At 47.7% G+C, this 20905-nt stretch overlaps 1 protein-coding gene across 4 annotated transcripts in view; it reads right to left on the bottom strand.

The window, feature by feature from the left end:
• LOC138825461 (3-phosphoinositide-dependent protein kinase 1) overlaps window positions 1-20905 on the bottom strand; it is a 65506-nt gene that overhangs the window by 5444 nt on the left and 39157 nt on the right. For 3 of the 4 annotated variants that reach the window (XM_070020058.1, XM_070020057.1, XM_070020059.1), the window contains exons 4-13: window positions 20751-20888; window positions 18369-18513; window positions 17646-17743; window positions 14103-14178; window positions 12430-12498; window positions 12115-12211; window positions 10207-10380; window positions 4810-5033; window positions 727-784; window positions 1-153 (exon numbers count right to left, since the gene is read on the bottom strand). In XM_070020058.1, the coding sequence (XP_069876159.1) occupies window positions 1-153; window positions 727-784; window positions 4810-5033; window positions 10207-10380; window positions 12115-12211; window positions 12430-12498; window positions 14103-14178; window positions 17646-17743; window positions 18369-18513; window positions 20751-20888 (1232 nt within the window). The remainder of the gene's footprint in view (window positions 154-726; window positions 785-4809; window positions 5034-10206; window positions 10381-12114; window positions 12212-12429; window positions 12499-14102; window positions 14179-17645; window positions 17744-18368; window positions 18514-20750; window positions 20889-20905) is intronic. The other variant, XM_070020060.1, reaches the window with a different exon arrangement.

Below are 20905 nucleotides of genomic sequence, written 5' to 3'. Positions count from 1 at the left end.
CGTGTGGACAAAGAAAGTTTTAAAATTCTTGGCCTCTGGTCGGAGTTCTTGTGACCATGGAATTTCACCTTTCAGGACTTTGTTGACAGGATCAACATAATATAAATGTGGTCCTTCTGTGAGCAACAACTGCCGTCTCCGTGCAAATAAACCCTGAGCAAAAACCAAACACTGTGTTACTAATGCACCGAGAGGAAGGATCTACACTGGAAGAACCTCAGTCACTCATTACTCATCTGAGACAGCTCCTCCCCTAGTCTCATAGGCCCTACTGCTGGACTCACAAAGACTCGCCGCTGCCGGCAGCTACTGTCCTAGGCCCCTTGACTCCTTCAAGGCAGCATTCTCTTCCTTACAGGACATGCTGCAGTCCACCTTTGTGATGATTCTTACAGCTCTGAAGGGATGCCAGGAGTCATGTTAGTATGGTCCAATATGGGCTGCTCATGTCAGCACAGTCCGATACGTGCTGCTAATGTTAGTGTGGTCCGATCCATGCTGCACAATCATAATAAGTAGTACCAGAAATTTTGGCCTGGTGAACTCTGCGTCATGCAGCAATGGGAAACTGAGCTGCAAAGTACAGACATGGCAGTGGTTTTCCACCTGCCCAGATCCCACTCCTCCACCTGTGGGACTCAAAAGACACTGTCTCCTGCAGGTCATGAGCTGATCCAAGCTTAGAAGCCTGAGGTGGCTGAGCAGAGCAGCAAGGACCCGACTCACCTTTCGCTTATCTACCGGACCCATTTTTAGTATTAGATTATTTTCTACAAACTGGTGCCTATAAAAAAAGAAAACAAGAATGAGACATAGCAATTCTCCACATACCTCCCTTCGAATAAACTCCCCAGGACCTCCACGGGCAGGCACTGCTTTAGCCATGCCTACCTCTCACAGATCCAGCCTCTCTTTAGGACCAGGAAGTAACTCCAAAATGCATTGGACAGAGGTCCATCACATCCAGCCCCAAATCTACATTCTTTTTTTCTTTTGGGGGGGGGGGGGGGGAGGAAGTGAGGTGGAAGGGGTCGGTCATGGGGCTGAACTCAGGGCCTGAGCACCTTAGCTCTTTTACCCAAGACTAGTGCTCTACCACTTGAGCCACAACGCCACTTCCGGCTTTTTTCTTTTTGCCTATGTGGTGCTGAGGAATCGAACCCAGGGCCTCATATATGCAAGGCAAGCGCTCTACCACTGAGCCACCTTCCCAGCCCCAGAATCTACATTCTTTTTTTTTTTTGGGTCCCGTCGTGGGGCCTGAACTCTGGGCCTGGGCGCTGTCCCTCAGCTCTTCAGCTCAAGGCTAGCGCTCTACCACTTGAGCCACAGCACCACTTCCGGCTTTTTTCTCTTTGCTTATGTGATGCTGAGGAATCGAACCCAGGGCCTCAGGCATGCAAGGCAAGCGCTCTACCACTGAGCCACCTTCCCAGCCCCAGAATCTACATTCTTATAATCACCTCTCTGCACCAACTACCTACGTAACAGAGCTAGTGAGGGGAAACAATGGCACAAAATCAAAAGACAACACACATATCATAATCACATTACAAAAGTGATCAGTATAAAAACAAAACAAAACAGAACTCCGGGGAGACAGCCTCTTCTCTAAGAGTAAATCCTTCTGGGAGTCAACTTTAAGATAAGATATTGTCCCTAGGGCTGGGAAGGTGGCTCAGTGGTAGAGCGCTTGCCTTGCATGCATGAGGCCCTAGATTCGATTCCTCAGCACCACATAAACAAAAAAAGAAAAAAGCTGGAAGTGGTGCTGTGGCTCAAGTGGTAGAGCGCTAGCCTTTAGCTGTGCTGTGCCCAGAGTTCAGGCCCTACAACCAGAACCAAAAAAAAAAAAAAAAACAAGATATTGTCCCTAGCCAGGCACTGGTGGCTCACACCTATAATCCTAGCTACTCAGGAGGCTGAGATCTGAAGATCGCGGTTCAAAGCCAGCCTGGGCAGGAAAGACGGTGAGACTCCTATCTCCAATAAACCACCAGAACTGGCTCAAGTGGTAGAGCGCTCACCTTGAGGTGAAGAGCTGAGGGACAGCACCCAAGCCTAGAGTCAGGCCCCATAACCGACCAAAAATAAGATATTGTCCCTAAGTATGTTCTAGGCCAGAACTTTTAGGGGCTAGAATTTAGTCAGTACAATCCTAAACCTTGAAAGATCCAAGTTTAGATCTGATTTAAGACCTTATTTTCTGGCTGGGTTGTAGTTGAGTGTTAGACTGTGTACTTAGTAGCATGCTCCAAGCCCTAGGTCCCTGGGTTCACTTCCCAAAGATGGGGAGGAAGGATATTTTCTGCCACAGTAATAAACACATTTTTGTTTTTTAAAATATAGCAGAAAGGGCTGGGGGTTTAGCTCAGCGGAAGGGCACCCGCCTGGCGAGTACAAGGCCCTGGGTTCAGTCCTCAGCCCTGGAAAATAAAAAATAAAATAAAATAAAATATGGCAGGAGAGCTGGGAAGGTGGCTCAGTGATAGAGCGCTTGCCTTGCATGCCTGAGGCCCTGGGTTCGATTCCTTAGCACCACATAAGCAGAAAAGGCTGGAAATGGCGCTGTGGCTCAAGTGGTAGAGCACTAATCTTGAGCTGAAGGACAGTGCCCAAGCCCAGAGTTCAGGGCCCAGGACCAAAAGAAAAAAAAAAAAAAAAAAAAGGCAGGGATTTGGAAGAGAACATGCGCATTAACAGCATGTAACATGAGGGACTGCCTTTGTGTCTACAGCAGGGTGGGGGCACCGGCCTGTATACCTGCCCAGACCTGCCAAGAAACTGCAGATACCTCGCTGAATTCCATAAATCAGGGAGCTATTTTCACATCATTACCAATTTCACCTAACATCACACACAAATGACCCTTGGCAGAAAAAAAAGATTCCTCATCTGGGGACAGCTTACTTCACTGGGTTAAAGCTCATAGCTACTGGCTTATGTTTTACCTTATTTGAGGTGCCAGGGACGGAACTCAAGGCCTCATACATGCTAAGTAAACACTCTACCATGGGGCTGTATTCCTACCTCTGACTACTATCTGAGTTTACTGGAATTCTTGATCTAAGGTTCTACTATAGAAATACTATGCATTACATTTGAAACTGGACTAAGCTGTATTCCTACCTCTGACTACTATCTGAGTTTACTGGAATTCTTGATCTAAGGTTCTACTATAGAAATACTATGCATTACATTTGAAACTGGACTAAGCTCACACCTGCCCAGGGAGCAAAGCACATGTGCGAAGGGCTCAGTTAGTGGAACCAAATCCCACCAAGCTTCACTGACTACATGTCCTGACCTACTAACCTGATCAGATCGCCTTTCCTAGGGATACCAACCATACCACCGATGGCCTGGCCTCAGGTCACAACCCACACTGTGTGGTCTTTCACAACGAACAAGATTTTGAATAAGAAAGGGAGGAAGCTAGGTGCCAAAGGCTAATCCTAGCTACTCAGGAGGCTAAGATCTGAGGATCATGGTTGAAGCCAGTCCATGCGGAAAACCCAAGAGACTTTTACTTCCAATTAATCACAGAAAACATGGAAGTAACCTGTAGCTCAAGTGTCGGTTGAGCACTAGTCTTGAGCAAAAGGAGCCTAAGGACAGTACCCAGACTCAAGAGTTAAAGCCACAGGACCAGCCAAAAAAAAAAAAAAAGGAACAGGGAAGCAAGGAAGGACCGACAAGGGCAATATCTCTCCTCTCAGATGTATTTAATAAACAGGTAAAACTTAACACATAGGGGCTGGGAAGGTGCTCAGTGGTAGAGTGCTTGCCTTGCATGCCTGAGGCCCTAGGTTCGATTCCTCAGCACCACGTAAGCAGAAAAAGCTGGAAATGGCGCTGTAGCTCAAGTAGTAGAGTGCTAGCCTTGAGCTGAAGAGCTGAGGGACAGCGCCCAGGCCCAGAGTTCAGGCCAGAGACCGGACACCCCCCCCAAAAAAAAAAAAAAACACATAGACCCTAGTGTCCAGTTTTTCTATATTTCAACAAACATTTGAAACAGAAAACCTGGAGATGTCATCTTCTTTTTCTTTCTTTTTTTCTTTTTTTTTTTTTTCCAGTCATGGGGCTTGAACTCAAGAGCTTGGGCACTGTCCCTGAGCTTCTTTTGCTCAAGGCTAGCACTCTACTACTTGAGCCATAGCACCACTTTCAGGCTTTTTCTGTGTATGTGGTACTGAGGAATCGAACCCAGGGCTTCATGGATGCTAAGCAAGCACTCTACCACTGAGCCACATTCCCAGCCCCTGGAGATTTCTTAAAAGGACATGTAGTGTCAAGGACATTGTGAGTGACATGGAAAATACAAAGCGCAAAGACATGTGTAACACCATAGAATTCAACAGATAAAAGAAAAATGAGAGTGTGAAGACCTGAGTTCAGGTCCTGGAAGCAGCATAAAACAAGTGGCACTCCTGTGCATGTTATAAATCCAATGTCTGACTTAGGAGAAGGGAACTGGACTCTAGTGTCTGCCAGTGCCTTACTCTGCCATATCCTGTCATTTAGTAAAATGTCTGCCTTAATACCAATAAAAATCAAAGCAGAGTGGAGGCACACAGACCTGCCTAGCAAGACCCTACATTCAAACCCTGAATCTAGAATGTCCAGATGCCAAGGAAGGGAGCCATTTTCAGTCTTTCCCATTGAAGGTGGGGCACCCAAAGGTACAAACCCACTCAACCCCTAGCCCCATAATCTCCTGACACCCCTTGGAGGCACTTCTCTGCAGAGTACTCAAGGTAGTGGGGTGTCACTCTACGTTCACTTGTTTCTAGAAAGAATGTTGCTTACCAAGGATTTCCACAGGCCTGCTTCTCCAATAGTAACTTCTTCTCATCTTCAGAAAACTGTAAGTCCAGTTCAAAAGAGTTAGTGTCCAGACCGTGGATGTACTGCTCTATGTTGCTGCCTGACCTGTGGGGCAGGCTTGTGTCCACCGCAGACAGGGAGTGGGAGGAGGAGGAGGAGGAAGAGGACACTTGCATGCAGCCAAACTGGCTCAGAAGGTTGTCGTACTGCAAGGAAGGAGAAAGGAGAAAGTTGTTGCTAGGGTCAAAACCCCCTACATACTGCCCCATCCATAGCTCTCTAACACTTGGTGAGTTTACACACACTCTCTGCTCCGCAGGGGCATGTGAACAGCTCTGATTCTCCACTGGCCATCTTGCTGCTAAGGCCAAGGCAAGGCTACACCTTTGTGCTCTGAATCCCTCTTCTGATAGGAACAGGAGTCAAAGAGGATCTATAACTCAGCCACCATTTCCAGGGAGGGAAGACCTGGAACCTTCCCCCGACACAGCACTAACAAGGGTGGTAAGTGAAATGAGATGCAAACCTGGTACCAATGGCTCACGCCCATAATCCTAGCTACTCAGGAGGCTGAAATTGGAAGATGGCAGTTCAAAGCCAGCCTGGGCAAGAGAGTCTGTAAAACTCTTATCTCCAATTAACCACCAAAAAAGCTGGAAGTGGCTCTGTGGCTCAAGTGGTAGAGTTCTAGCCTTGAACAGAAAAGCTAAGGGACAGTGCCTAGAGGTCAAGTTTAAACCAGAGGACTAGCGCTTAGCTTGCATGTTCAACTGGTTCTCTACTTGAGCCATGCTTCCAACCCAAAAATATTCCTTTCTAATCTCAGTAGGGATTAATCAGATTTGACATAAAGTTGCTTATAGTTTGAGAAAACTACAATTGTATTAACACACACACACACACACACACACACACACACACAAAAACAGAACTGCCGGGCGCCAGGTGGCTCACACCTGTAATCCTAGCTACTCAGGAGGCTGAGATCTGAGAATCGGGGTTCAAAGCGAACCCTGGCAGTAAAGTCCATGAGACTCTTATCTCCAATAAACCACTCAAAAACTGAAAGTGGCTCTGTGGCTCAAGCGGTAGAGCGTTCACCTTGAGCTGAAGAGCTGAGGGACAGCGCCCAGGCCCAGAGTTCAAGCCCCACAACCAACCAAAACCAAAACCAGAAACCACAGTACTACTCACAAACATGCCACATAAGCAGAACCCAGGCACTCACACACTTCCAAGGCAGTGACAGGACAAAGCAGCTTCGGCACAGAGCTAGGCAGTATAAATAATGCAGTCTTACAGCTTTCTTTTTTTTTTTTTTTTTTTTTTTGCAGGTCCTGGGACTTGAACTCAGGGCCTGGGATCTGTCTAGGAGCCTCTCTGTGCTTAAGGCTAATGTTCTACCACTTGAGCCACAGAGCCACTTCGGGCTTTTTCTGAGTAGTTTATTGGAGACGAGAATCTCATGGACTTTCCTGCTCAGGCTGGCTTCGAACCATCATCCTCAGATCTCAGCCTCCTGAGTGGCTAGGATTACAGGCGTGAGCCCCCGGTGCCCAGCTTTGGCCTTACATCTTGAGCTCTGCCAGAGACCAATGACTATTGGTTCTCATCAGACCTCATGGACCCTGGCTCAGAGCACACAACCTCACGGCAGACTTCCTCCCCGAGGGCTCTCAATATGAGGATGCCTGGGCACGAGGCTCACAGAGGTGACCACAGGACCCCACCCAGGGGCGCAAGAACCTTTTAAGCCATAAAGGTGGTGGCTATTGTGGTCTTACTTTGCACAAGGAACTGAGTAACTCCCTTAGCCAAAACTGAACTCGCGTATCATAGAGCTGCTCACTGACGGCCAGGACTACGCACACTGGGCTATTTCCTGCCCTGGGCCCCACGAACTGTTCCAAAGATGTTCCTGAGGTTCTTCTAGCCAATCTCCCTGCCACCCCTCCCACTCCTCCCACCCCTCCAGCAGCCAAGCTCAGGGGTAGGCCAGGCAGAACTAGTGGGGAAGGGCAGCCATGGGGCACCAAGCGGCAGGAAATATCCAATTCTGCTGACCCAGTGCAGACCTTCTACAAAAAACCCAGCCGTGGCCTGGCCCACTACGATGCCACAGAGGCCAGCATGCAGCAGGGAGTCAGGCACTAGGCTCTTGCTTCCTTATGCCCTGACTTCAGAATGGACAATAGCTATCATCATCTGCCTCAGGCAAGGCCCTCTCTACTGGGGGAGGTCAGACCCAGAGTACAGGCACCCCACTCACAGAGAGGGGGTGACTTGCCTCTGGAGCAGGTTTCCCCAGAGTTTGCTCTCTCAAGGCCAAATCTCTTCGGAGAATCTCTCCTCTCTGCCCAGAACTTCCCAAGGCCCTCAACTCTGGAATGAAGAGTTCAGAAGTGGCCACCTAATCAAACCAAGTTGCTAATGCTGCTCACAAGCCAGATATTACAGGTGGCGGCCAAAGCTTGTCATCTAGAAGCCAGTGCCTTCCCTAGCACAAATGAGGCCTGCAGAGATATACACACTCACACATTCATGCACTTGCACACGCAGGGTGAAGAGAGGATTCTGGGTATAGTCTATGCAGGATCAGCTCGGCTGCCCCTGGGAGTGAGGAGAAGTGATGGGAACAGGCAAAAGGCCGCCCCTGGGCAGGACTTCTCCAGGAATGACGGCCATCAGAAAGGCGTGAAGCCCCACCGCTCCTGCTGTGTGAAGAGGTGTCACCAACTGGCAGTACGTAGGCAGCATGCAGGAGTGGCTGAGGGACTGCCGGCTCTTGGGCAGAGTTCTCAGCAGTGGACACAGCTGTGAGAGCGGAAGCAGATATATACTCTTGAGCTCAGCTCTATTCAAGTCCGGGCACAAGGGCATTTTAGGACAAACGGGGAGTATGCTGTATAGTAGTAAGAGATAAAGTGAACCTCTGATCTTTAAGAAGTGAAAGCATTGTTGATAGATCTACAAATCTTGTCTAGCAGCCTTACTAAATGAAAATGTGCATAACTTATAATTAAGGATTTCCACTCCAGAAATGAATAAATGATCCAGAAACAAGTTCAAGAATAGGCATAAAAATTATCTTTTTAAGTTGCCAGAACAATGAGTCTTTACCCTCATTTCCTGAATGGGGAGCAAGTAATCTTTCTCTCTTTTTAAATTTCTCTCTACTTTATCACTGATTTTAAATTTAAAAAAAGATAAATTGCCAAAATGAAAAGCAATATGAAATTCCAACCACAACAGAGTGGATAAATTGTGGCATAATTCATACAAAGGAATGCTGTGTGTTAATGTAAACAAATGAAAAGACGTAACACTGTAGATGACTTTCACAAAAAATATTAGGTGACAGGCCAGGTATAAAAATTACCTATTAAAGCCGAGCACCAGCAACTCACGCATGTAATCCCAGATACTGAGATCTGAAGATCATGGTTCAAAGCCAGCCCAGGCAGGAAAGTCCATGAGATTCTTATCTCCAAAAAAAAACCACTAGAAAACCGGAAGTGGCACTGTGGCTCAAGCGGTAGAGCACTGGCCTTGAGCTGAAGAGCTGAGGGGCAGCACCCAGGCCCAGAGTTCAAGCCCCACAACTGACCAAAAAAAAAAAAAAATTACCTATTGTAGGCTTCCATTTATGGAAGAGGAAGAGGAAGAGGAAGAGGAAGAGGAAGAGGAAGAGGAAGAGGAAGAAGAAGAAGAAGAAGAAGAAGAAGAAGAAGAAGAAGAAGAAGAAGAAGAAGAAGAAGAAGAAGAAAAAGAAACACAGGTTGCCAGTGGCTCATGCCTGTAATCCTAGCTACTCAGGAGGTTGAGATCTGAGGATCTTTGTTCAAAGCCAGTCTGGCCAGGAAATCCATGAGACTCTTATCTCTAATCACCGAAGAAAAGCGGGAAGCAGAGCTGTGGCCAAGTGGTAGATCACTGTTTTTGAGCTGAAAAAAACAAAACAAAACTGAGGGAGAACGCCCAGAACCTGAGTTCAAGTTCAGGACTGGGGAAAAGAGGAGGAGGAGGAGGTTGGGAGTTGGGGGGAAAGGGAGAATAACTGGGAAAGGTAAAATAAAATATTCTAGGAAGTGGCGCTGCAGCTCAAGCGGAAGAGCGCTCGCCTTGAGCTGAAGAGCACAGGGACAGCGCCCAGGCCCAGAGTTCAAGCCCCACGACCGACCAAAAAAAAAAAAAAAGTACTCTAGCTATGGAAATATTCTTTTTTATTTAAAAAAAAAAAAGTGAAAATAGTGATTTCTAATTAGCTTTGGAAAACTAGCCAAAGCTAGAATTCTTCAAATGGACTTCGATGCATGATAATTAGTTATAATAATAGTAACTCACAAAGACAGATCAAATCAGAAAAATGGACTATCAAAGATAATAAAGTTTCAGAATCACATTTAAATATGGGGGCCACAGTGGAAGATGGTAAGAAGAGCTTGGGTGAGGAAGACTGGAGGTAATGGCAGGCTCCATGACTTTTCTGTCCCTTTTGTGCATGTTTCTCAGCTTCTAGGAGAAAGGTTTTAAGAATAAAGTATGCGGGCTGGGAAGGTGGCTCAGTGGTAGAGTGTTTGCCTTGAGTGCACGAGGCCTTGGATCCAATTCCTCAGCACCACATAAGCAGAAAGTGCCGGAAGTGGCGCTGTGGCTCAAGTTGTAGAGCGCTAGCCTTGAGCTGAAGAGCTGAGGCATAGTGCCCAGGCCCAGAGTTCAGGCCCCCCCCATGGACGGACAAACAAACAAACAAACACAAAGAATAAAGTATGCTTCAGGCCCTGTGACTAGGGTCAACCTTGAAACACAAAGGCCTTCAGGACAGTGATGGCAGGTGCTCACGGATGCCAGGGTCTGCACCACTCAGGACTAAGACTAGGCACTGGGCCCTCTCCTGCTGAATATTAAGTTGCTGGGATCAGGGCCTACCGTCTAAAACCACATCTCTTGGAAGGTCAGAGCAGCAGTACTCCTGGTTTTGCTTGGAAAGGAGCATTCCAGAATGCCTCAGAAGCAATTATAAAGGCACTGTGCTAAAAGCCACCAATGATGAGTCACCAGGGAGTCCCCGCACCAAGAGCCGAGGGACAAGAGCACGACCCAGCGAACAAGGACAAAACACTTGTCCCTTACCCAGACCCCCACCCCACCAGGCCCTTTCTCACTGGAGGGAATAGAAAGGGAGGAATCTTCCCAAGGTTTGTGGGTACTGCTGCAAGGCAGCAAAGTAAATCACCAATGGATCCACAATATTGGCTCACATATTTCAGTCACTAGTCATATCCACTGGGGCCCTGTGGCACACAGGCATGAAGCTCCTGTACACATAGCGTGGCAAGCAAAACGTTGCCCAAGCCACCTCCACAGGTACCAGCTTACATTGCCATAGCAGTCCTCGTCGTCCTCTGACATGGCTGGCAAGTAAGCCGTGAGCTTCGGAGGTGTCTGCTGGTGCAGATTCGCCCACAGGATGGACTCAAAGAATGGATGCGCTTTGAGAGGTTCGTACCCTTCCATCTCTTCACAGCCTAACCGCTTTGTGGCATCTAAAACCTTAAATGACAGTCAACACAAACCACTGTCAGGGTTAAAATGAAATTTGGACCAAAAAGGTCTTTCTGAACAACTATTTCCAATACTCAGAACCTACTAGGCAGAGCAAGGGTGCTATAGCCTATTCCCTGCCCATCTGCTCCATCAAGGGTAGACTGCTTGAGGTTCCTGATTCACCCCAAGACCCACTCCTCTCCTCCCACAGATAAAAACCAATCTCAAACTCAAAATACAGACAGCAACCAGATGCCAGTGCCAGGATGCGGGAGTCTGAGGACTGTAGTTCAAAGCCAGCCTGTTCTTCAATTAACCAGAAAAAAAAAAAAAAAAACTAGAAGTGGAGGTGTAGCTCAGATGGCAGAGAACCAACCATGAATGAAAAAGCCAAGCAAGAGCTTGAAGCCAAGTTCAAGTCCCAATACAGGAAGGAAGGAAAGGAAGGAAGGAAGGAAGGAAGGAAGGAAGGAAGGAAGGAAGGAAGGAAGGAAGGAAGGAAGGAAGGGAGGAAGGGAGGAAGGAGGAGAGGGAGGAAGGAGGAGAGGGAGGAAGGAAGGAGGAGAGGGAGGGAGGGAGGAAGGAAGGAAGAAAGGAAGGAAGGGAGGGAGGGAGGGAGGGAGGGAGGGAGGGAGGGAGGGAGGGAAAGGAGAAGAGAAGAGAAGAGAAGAAAGAGAAGAGAAGAGAGAAGGAAGATTCCTTTTTAAAAAGCATGAAGTCAAAAATACTAAACCAGCTGGGCACTGGTGGCTCCTATCTGTAATCCTAGCTATTCTGAAGACTAAGATCTAAGGACTGCAGTTCACAGCCAGCCAGGGCAGTAAACTCCATGAAATTCTTATTCCCAATAAACTATCAAAAAGTGGAAAATAGAGCTGTGGCTCAGGTAGAAGAGCACTAGCCTTGAGAGGGGGTGGAGGGGGGCAGAGCAGCTTAGGGACAGTAACCAGGCCCTGAGTTCAAGCCCTAGGATGCACACTAAATAAATAAATCCTAAAACAAGGGTGAAATGAACTGATGACTCTAGCCACAAAGAAGGGAGAAACACTCAGTCTGGGAAGATGCTCTCACAGTGGAACACCGTCTCGCCCAGGGATGAGCTTGAGCCTCCCAGGTTCCCAAGTGGATCAAGCCTACTCTCCCTGAGGGGTGAAATGGGGGAAAGAGGCCAGGAGGATGGCTAGGAGTAGCTGATCCTGGTCCTGCCTCTGGAGGTAGACCAGACCGATTCCTAAAGAATTAGAAAGGAGGGAAGCTCCAAAGCCATAAGGGCTGGGAAGCTTCCTTCTCTAGAATACAAATGGACACATCTTTCCCAGGTAAATCTGTTTCTCTCTGCCTCATTACCTGGGTTGATCTTTATAAAGCTTGCATGCAGCTTACTCTAAAGGTGGTATCAGCAGATGTCAGAGTAGAATTTACAGCCATCTGCCACTGCAATAAATCCCAGTTGCTCTAGCAGCAATAACTTAAAATGCTATGTGAGGATGAGCACATGTAGAATGATACAGTAATTTCCTGTCTTATTAAAGTCAAGAGTCAGGCATTTGGAAAGTGAAAGGGATGATAATGAGAGGAGATGATATGATATAAAGATACGTGTCTGTCTATAATCACTGTCCACCCTAAATACATCTTTCCTTCAGCAGGAGGGCCTCTCGGCTGCTTCTCTGAACATGGAGTCAGAGGATTTGCTGAGTGGCTGTGGGACCCCTCACATAGAAAATTCAAAATGCTTACCAAGAGTTTTTCCACAAGGTCTCTTGCCTTAGGGAAGAATTTTTCTGGGAAGTCATATTCCAATTTAATGATCTTCTGAAATATAAGATATTCATTTCTGTGAATTAAAAAAAAAGAGGAAGTCACTTGAGCAGGACTTTGAACCTCTAGTACCAGCCAGTGCCCTCTCTGGGCACATCTCAGTCTGCTCTTTCTCAAGCACTCACAAGCCAACAAGCCAACAAGCCCTGCACAGCTGCACCTCCTCAGCTGGGTGTGAGCCCTGGTGTTACCCTCCTACTTGCTGTCAGTTGACAAGTGCAGGCTCCTTCTTACCCGGCTCGGAAAGGTGGAAGTCCTGCCACAAGTTGGTATATTATGCATCCAAGAGCCCAAAGGTCTGAACTTTAAGGTAGGGAAAAGACAAAGAAAAATGGTATTGGCAAAAGTAATAAGCAAGGTTCATTTCCCACTCACTCTACACCACCCCAGTTTCAGCCTCCAATGCACTCCCGTCCCTTAAAACCAGGAATCTGTACGATTTAATCCTACTACATGGTATGGGTACAGTTCAGAAAATGGCATGACTTGTTTCAACTGAGCATTTAAAAAATTCTTATACAAGCTGGGCACTAAGATCTAAGGATCATGATTCAAAGCCAGCCCAGGCAGGAAAAGTCTTATTTCCAATTAACCACCAGAAAACTAGAAGTGGAACTGTGGCTCAAGTGGTAGAGCACTAGCCTTGAGCAAAGAGCACAGGGACAGCGCCCAGGCCCCCCAGTCCAAGTACTAACTGACCAAAAAAAAAATCTTGTACACGCCTGTCAGCTACTCAGGAGGCTGAGATCTGATGATCTCAGTTCAAAGCCAGCCTGGGCAGGAAAGCCCATGGGACTCTTATCTCCAATTAACCCAGAAAACTGCAAGAGGCACTGTGGCTTGAAGTGTTGTAAAGCACAAGCCTTGAGCAAAAGAGCTCAAGGACAGCGCCGAGGCCCTGAATTCAAGTCCCACAACAACTGAGACACACACACACACACACACACACACACACACACACACACACACACACACACACACACACACACACACACACACACACACACACACACACACACACACACACACACACACACACACACACACACACACACACACACACACACACACACACACACACACACACACGGAAGTGGCGCTCTGGCTCAAATGGTAGAACACCAGCCTTGAGCTGAAGAGCTGAGGGACAGCGCCCAGGCCCAGTTTAAGCCCCATGACCGACCAAAAAAAACAAAAAATTCTTGTACAGATGGGTGCCGATGGCTTACACTGTAATCCTAGTTACTCAAGAGGCTGAGATCCAGAGGATCATGATAAAAAGCCAGTTCAGACAGAGACTTTTCCAAAATGGACTGGCAGTGTGGCCCAAAGGTAGCACTGATACTTGGGCAGCTGGTAATGGAAGGTAGAACACAAGAGTGGTGAAGACTGTGGGGTCATCTCAGTGTATGGAGGGGGACAGGAGAGCTGCACGTGCCAGGAAACATCATGATGGCAGGAAAGGTGACAGCTTCAGTTCCCTCCTATGTGAGGTTCGGGACATGTTGTGTTCATAACTGTACTGCTTTCTTTCTCCTTCACTCCTTCACTGCTTTCTTTCCTTCACTTACTGATTTTCTTATTTTTGTGCTGGAGCTGGGGCTTGAACTTAGGTTAGGGCCACAAGTTCTTGCTTTAGCTTTTTTGCTCATGGCTGGCATTCTACCAGCATGAACTGATCAAGAGTGTATTGAAGTGTCCTGGCCAGCTCTCCCAGCTCCACTCCTCAGGAAGATGCTTCGCTGTTAGACTTTTCCTAAAGTTGGAACTGGAAGATGCCACCCTTCCACCTGCCTGATCTGCAGTAACTCGATGTGGCACAGCACATCAGCAGTGAATTCTGCTCTTCCTTCATGAAGAACCCTAACAGCTGACATGGAGAGGAGGACAGTTGGATAAGTGATTACCTCTTACAGGCCGACTTCTCTGTGAGCAGCTCTGGAGAAACATACTGCGCTGTTCCTACAAATGAGTTGGCCCTAGCTGAGAAGAAGAGAAAGAGAAAGGATCACACTCCAAAGCATATTCCTTGACTTCTACCAAAGTGGCTCCGTGGCCCATTCATCAGGACAGCACGGTAGCTGAGCTCATCATGAGCTTGGCACTGGTCACCAGTGTGAACTGAGAAGTCCTAGGAATCCAACTGTCCAGACCCGACCTGATGATACCTGCTGACCCCCAGGACAGGCGTCCTCCTCCCTGGAGCCCCTCCTCTGACAACTGAGTGCAGAAGGCACTCGTCCTGTCCACTCATCGTCCTGCCACCACAGACGGGCAGCACCAAGAAAGAGATCTTGTGTGTCGTGCTCACTGCTGGACAACAGGCAGCTGCTAACAGACAGCTGCCGCCAGGAAGCACCTCCTCTCAGTCACCAACAGCTCAGGAAGAGCGATTCGGGCCTCCATCCCAGGAACCCTCCCCATTCTGGTGCCTCCAGTCCTAGCCTGTGTGACACTGACCTGCAGGCCACAGGGTTGGCACCTAGACACTCTAGACCCACCCCTCACTGGAGACCCCTTGGCAACCCCAAGACCAAGAGGACCTGCTGCCATGCAGGCAGACAGCCCCGTTTCTGAGCCCCTCCAGCCATAGCTCCACTACACGGACCAGCCTGTTAGTTCCGCAGCCCTGTAAATGGTCCCTTCAGTACATGGTTTTCTATGACAATTTCATGGCTTCCTGTGTATCCTGCCAGGATCCTGAAAGTTACTGGAAGGAAAACGAAGAAGGCTCAAAAGGAAACTAAACCAAACCAAGAGCCAAAACCAAAAGGAGGGCATTCAACTAAGTAATAAACCAAAGAAGCACAAATGAAAACATGAAAGCCTATCAAATTGGCCATGCTAAAATGACAGCAAGGCCAAGATGGCTGGCTCTAAGGCCTGCCTTCTGAACCCACAGGCCTGCAAGTGGTCTGAGGTTCCAGTCAATGGGCATCCTCAGGTAGCCCTGTAGAGCCACTGCAGCGAAGGAAGCTTCTTGTCCACACTCTAGCCACTTACTGACATCTGCTGGCCTCTTCCCTTCCTTTTGCTGACCCTCCACGCTCGGAAGAATACCAGAAAGGCCTTCGTAGAACAGAATACAGGTTTCCAGAAACAAACCCCATGTCTAAACCTCCAGGATATCGTGAGCTCCTCAAGGCTTCTGGAAAGAGGGCAAAAGCCAGGGGCAGATGCGGGTCTTACTCCAAGTAAGTTAGCTGCTCTCACCAGGACACAGCTACTTGGTGAGGACAACTAAGAAGTCCTCATGGGCCTTCCTGGCCCTCAACAGCCGCACGGCTCTATCACACGCCACCTGCCCTTGTGGCTAGAGCCCCCAACCCACCTATGGGCTCCCTCTAAATGCAAGTCTGTGGTAAACAAGCAGACTTAGGGAGACAGAACAACATGCCCGCTGAACAGATGAGGAGCCTAGGACCTGGCTCCCACCAGCACTTTATTTAGAAGCTTTCAAGATGTTTTGGGGAAACTACCTCCCCGCAAATGAAAAAGAAACCAATCAGAAGGAGATTCCAAGATTATGAACAACTTCAAACAGAAGGTGAGAATAAGTTACTAAAACAAATCATGCGTTATTCTCTTTTTCTCTAAGGAGCAAGAAAACCTCCTCTGCCACCTCCTCCATATGCAAAAGCGATTGTCCCTTGCTGATAACAACCTAAGGGTTTTTTAGCTTCCTGCTTCCAAAAAGGTTTATTTCACCAAAGAATTTAAATTTTTATGTATTTTTAAGTAGCCTTGTGGCATGCTGGGAAGGTGGCTCAGTGGCAGAGCGCCTGCGTTGCATGTGTGAGGCCCTGGGTTTGATTCTTCAGCACCACAAATGCAGAAAAAGCCAGAAGTGGCGCTGTGGCTCAAGTGGTAGAGCACTAACTAGCTTTGAGCTGAAGAGCTCAGGGACAGCGCCCAGGCCCAGAGTTCAGGTCCCATGACTGACAAAAAAAAAAAAAAAAAAAAAATTTAAAGAGTAGCCCTGTGCTAAATTATCAAACTGTGAAGAAAATTTGCATGAAGAAAGAAATGCCTTAAAGCATAGCCCAGCTGGGAGGTTCCCACGATTGAACACAGTGGGTTTGTCTCAGCTGAGACGAGTTTGCACAAGTATGACAAGGGATTGACAGATTCCCCACAAGAAAACCTGACTTAACTGTCATGGACACTTAATTCTATGAGGTTACACCAAGTCCATAAAAATAAGATTACCTGCTAGTAAGATGGGCACTATTTGCTAGGAACCAGTCAAACAGACCCAGTTCTGAGGGCGTCTCAAAAGTATCAGGAGGAGAAAAGGGCCACCAGGCTATCCCATCTGAGCAAACAAGAGCATCTTCCTCAATTCCAAGCCTTCTATCACTCCCCAAGGATGGAACTTTAGAACCTGTGGAACTCCCAAACAGGAGGAAGCCTATCCCCGCAGGACCCACACAGAGGTCAAGCACAGAGTCTGAACATAAATTCGCCAAATGAACTCCACCAGGCGTGAATGTAAGGTTTGCTGTGGGGGAAGCCTGTCGGCCCCTCCACCTGGCTGCCATCATCTCAGGCTCCCATGGTGGAAAGGCTGAAGTACCACCACCGCCTTTCACTACTGCATCCCTTCTCAGAAAGCAATCAGGGCACCACGATGCTTCTGTCAGAACCTTTTCCTATACCGTATGTACACGTACACATACACGTCCACACGTGTACACACACTCCAAGCCTGTGGCCAGCATGCATCCCCCAGCATTGTACTTCAGGGTCTTTCTCTCACAGGGAGAGACAGGTCACCCTCCTGACCACAGGTCACATGCTTTAGGGCCAAGACCCTTTCATGAGATTAACCTACAAGTCAACACCCTTCCTCTCAGACCACATCCTCTCTACCAAGGTTGCAGCAGTCCACAGTTCAATTGCATTTCTTTACACCTCTAGAGCATGTGGTTTCTATCCAGTCCGCATCAGAAAGTCAGACAGCCGTTCCCTAGCAGCTAGAGGCTTGTGTAGAACCTCCTCTGGTCCTGGTGGCCAAACGCTAACTCAAAGGGACAGGACTTGAAAGGTCAGCCAGTACACCAGCAGCAAAATCAGCCACCATTCCTGTAATTTTGTAGATTCTACAATCAGAATGCCTGAGCTACCATAGACATCTGCACACAGCAGACGGGGCACACAGAGGGATGGGCAGGCAGAAGGCATCCGAGTCCAGGAGCACGCTCCCTGAGACACTTCCTACAGCATCCACAGGAGTCAACCTCATGCCTGGTCCACTGGCACTGTGCAGAATCATGGACCACCAGAGCCTCCCTCCACTACTAGACACACAAGCGCTGCCTAAGACCTTATGGCAGGCCTCCGGCACAGGCACCATTAACGATCAAGAGGACATAATGTAACACATTTCTTGGAGTTGCTCTCAGCTTTCAGCTCAGTCAGGTTCTACTGGAAATCAAGCTCACACACACCTTGTTTGCTCTCTGGAGATAATACTTTCGCTGTTCCAAAATCTGTGATCTGGATGTGCATATCTTCATTTAACAAAATGTTTTCTGGTTTAAGGTCCCTGTAAAAGTAGATTTCTACATTTGAAATAGTTAAAAGAGCAGCATTATCATTGTGCATTGTAATAAAACATAACTGATGAGTAATTATCATATTTACAGATTAAGAACCAAGAATCTAACCCCTGAAGTTCACACCAAACAGAAAATGCATATAATAAGGACAATCAAATTATATAAATTATAACTACATATGTCACTTTTAATAAACTTTTTAAGGAAAAATAACCTATCATTTTTCAATGCATAAAGAGCTTATGAGTACTTTCAATTTGAGTTTATCAGAATAAACTCTTGGGAAATGAGATCAGAAATAAGAAGACACAAAAGCTACAAGTAACAAAATGAAAGTATCAGGTGATACAAGTGGCTGCTTGCAGAAAGACACACAGCCATGGTGACCGGTGATGGATGGTGTAAGACTGTAAGGGCAGGGACTGCAGATTCCTTCCACCACCAGCCTTTTCTCAACTCTCAGTGAGCTGCCACAAAGTAAGTCAGAGCTAACCCCAGAGGGCTGATCTGGGTGTCAGTCATAGCTTATAGGCCACATGGCCACTAACCCTAATCACTACAGTGAGGGTCCTGTGAGCACTGCCCCTGGGGGGGAGAGGGGAGCTCTCTTACCTGTGAATGATGCCCTTGCCGTGCAAGTACTCTAGAGCCGACACAATCTCAGCTGTGTAAAATCGGGTACAGGTCTCATCAAATGAACCAATTTTGCGGATGTATTTAAGCAGTTCTCCATTTTTGGCATAACTAAGGCCAAAATCTGAACATCATACAGTTAAGGAAGAATGGGGAAGATTTTTTTTTAATAGACTTAACAATCCAGTAAGAAATGTTTATTAAATGCAAACTGAAGGTACCTGTGCGCTCCCAAGACAGTTGTTCTTTTTTGAGTCAGATCCAAGCCCGGCTCCAGGACCAGGCTTCAGTGTAGGGTTCCTTCTAAGATATAATGACACAGTCCCTGGAAAAGTACAGATGGCACCTCAGTGCAGACTGCACTTCTGGTCACATAATCCCCAGAGGCATCTGTGGCCTATGAGCGGGAACCACTAGGTGGCTGGCAGGCCTGCCTGCAACCCCTGGCCAAGGCACAAGCAACAAACATATGGTGGCTTCAAGTACAGAGGTACAGCTCAGGGAGATGGGATCCAACTGAACCTACAGGGCAGTGCACAGTTCTGAGCCTTGCCTCAACCTCTGTGCACGGTGTGTGGTACCAACAATCCACACATGCAGCCATTCCTCCTATGCATAAAAGTGACATGCTCTCGAAGAGAACCAAGTTTCTAAAATTCTTGATTCATTTGATCTATTTGTGAGATGTGTGCTGGAGAGAGACTCAAAGGAAACAAAGCTAAAGACAGGACCAAAACTAAGCTGAGGTCAATGGCAATGTTCTTGTTTTCATGCTATGACCCTATATCATGAGGAAAAAATAGGTACAGACCAGCCTGGCAAGAGCTGGAGATAGCAGCATTCAAGCCCCCTTCAGTCTTAATCTGTACCTGAGAAAGGTTCTTTGTTTTTTTTTTTGGCCGGTCATGGAGTTTGAACTCTGGGCCTGGGCGCTGTCCCTCAGCTCTTCAGCTCAAGGCCAGCGCTCTACCACTTGAGCCACAGCGCCACTTCCAGTTTTCTGAGTGGTTTATTGGAGATAAGAGTCTCACGGACTTTTCTACGCAGGCTGGCTTTGAACCGTGATCCTCAGATCTCAGCGTCCTGAGTAGCTAGGACTACAGGCGTGAGCCACCAGCGCCCAGCATGAGAAAGATTCTTTATTGTTGAGGCTGTGGTCCAGCCAGAGCTGCATGTGGGGGGAGACCTTGTCTCCGACAGGCTTCTTCTGAACTCATTCCCTCCTCCCCTCATTGCATCTGGTGAAGAGCCTCAATGGTTCCTCTGTAGCTCCATCTGCCTACTGTCAGTCTGTGGCAAGGATGTCCCAGACGCCTTCTCTCTGCAAGTATGTGGGTATATCTTGCAGTCACTTCTCAACACAATGAACATCAAGGATTTGCAGTGGGGGCAGAATTCATTGTTTGATCTCATGCTTATGGAAGGTAAGTATACTAGGACTCTGGAATTTGCCTAAATGATCAAGAACATATATACCACCAGACAAAGACCTTGAGTCATGTCCACCTGTTCTAGCCAGCGCCATCTGGAAATCAGACTACAAGAGCACCCTCATCTGGGCTACAATGGTGGGAGAACACCAAGTCAAGTGTGGTGCCAGAGCTGCCAGAGTTTGGGTATCTCCCAAGAGTACATGTGATTAGAAGTGTGGTCCACAGGGTGGCAGTACTGAAAGGTGGTAGAACCTGTAAGAGGCAGGACCTGTGGATAGTCCTTGAGTCATTAAATAGGAGACAGACTCTCACTCCTTGTTAACTGGTAATTCTCCCCATTCTACCACTCTTTCAGCTTCCCGGCCTAAGATGTGATCACTCCTTCAGACATATGCACTATCCACCATCCACCACAGGGCCACGGCCTGCACAGTATTGTTTGGCCATTCAGCCTCCAAACTGTGAGCTACACAAGCGCCTTCCCTGACAAAGAGGGCTGTCTCAGGTAATTCTGGAAGTGACACAGCTGGCTGACCAATAACAGTGCTTCATAACCAATGCTGTTGCTCCAGGAAAGCCCAGGCCTGGACTGCTGGGCGTCTAACAGCCAGAACTCCACCAGCTCAAAGAGAGAAGGGGTCGCAGGGGACCCAAGGGACAAAAGGGAGGGATCAAGGCAGCCACACAAGTGAGAGAATCTAAAAAGTTGAAAAGGCTGCTGTACGAGCAGTGGCAGCAGAGATGGAGGGAGAAGAGAGATGTTAGAGGACAGAGGGAACCACCGGGACAGCAGCATCCTACCAACTCCTGAGGGTCCGGGAGGAGGAGGGTCCACCCTTCCCCTTCCAGGGAAGGGGACACTCAGGAGGAAAAACTATGACGTGGCAGGTGATGGGACTTTAGGTAGCACTGATCACACAAAGGATACACAACTTTTCATCGTCCTGAAATGTGAAGTAAAGCTTAACAAAGAAGGGGTGATCCAGGCGTGACATCACATCTCGCTCTCTGGTTACATATGGGACCTTGTTCTCTTTTATAATATGACGTTTCTCTAGAATTTTAACTTAAGGTAGAGAGAAG

This window comes from Dipodomys merriami, unplaced genomic scaffold (genome assembly GCF_024711535.1).
Source record: "Dipodomys merriami isolate MVZ:Mamm:240054 unplaced genomic scaffold, mDipMer1.0.p SCAF_137, whole genome shotgun sequence".
Taxonomy (NCBI): domain Eukaryota; kingdom Metazoa; phylum Chordata; class Mammalia; order Rodentia; family Heteromyidae; genus Dipodomys; species Dipodomys merriami.
The sequence above is the reverse complement of the archived record's forward strand: the minus strand, read 5'-3'. Positions and strand labels throughout refer to the sequence as shown.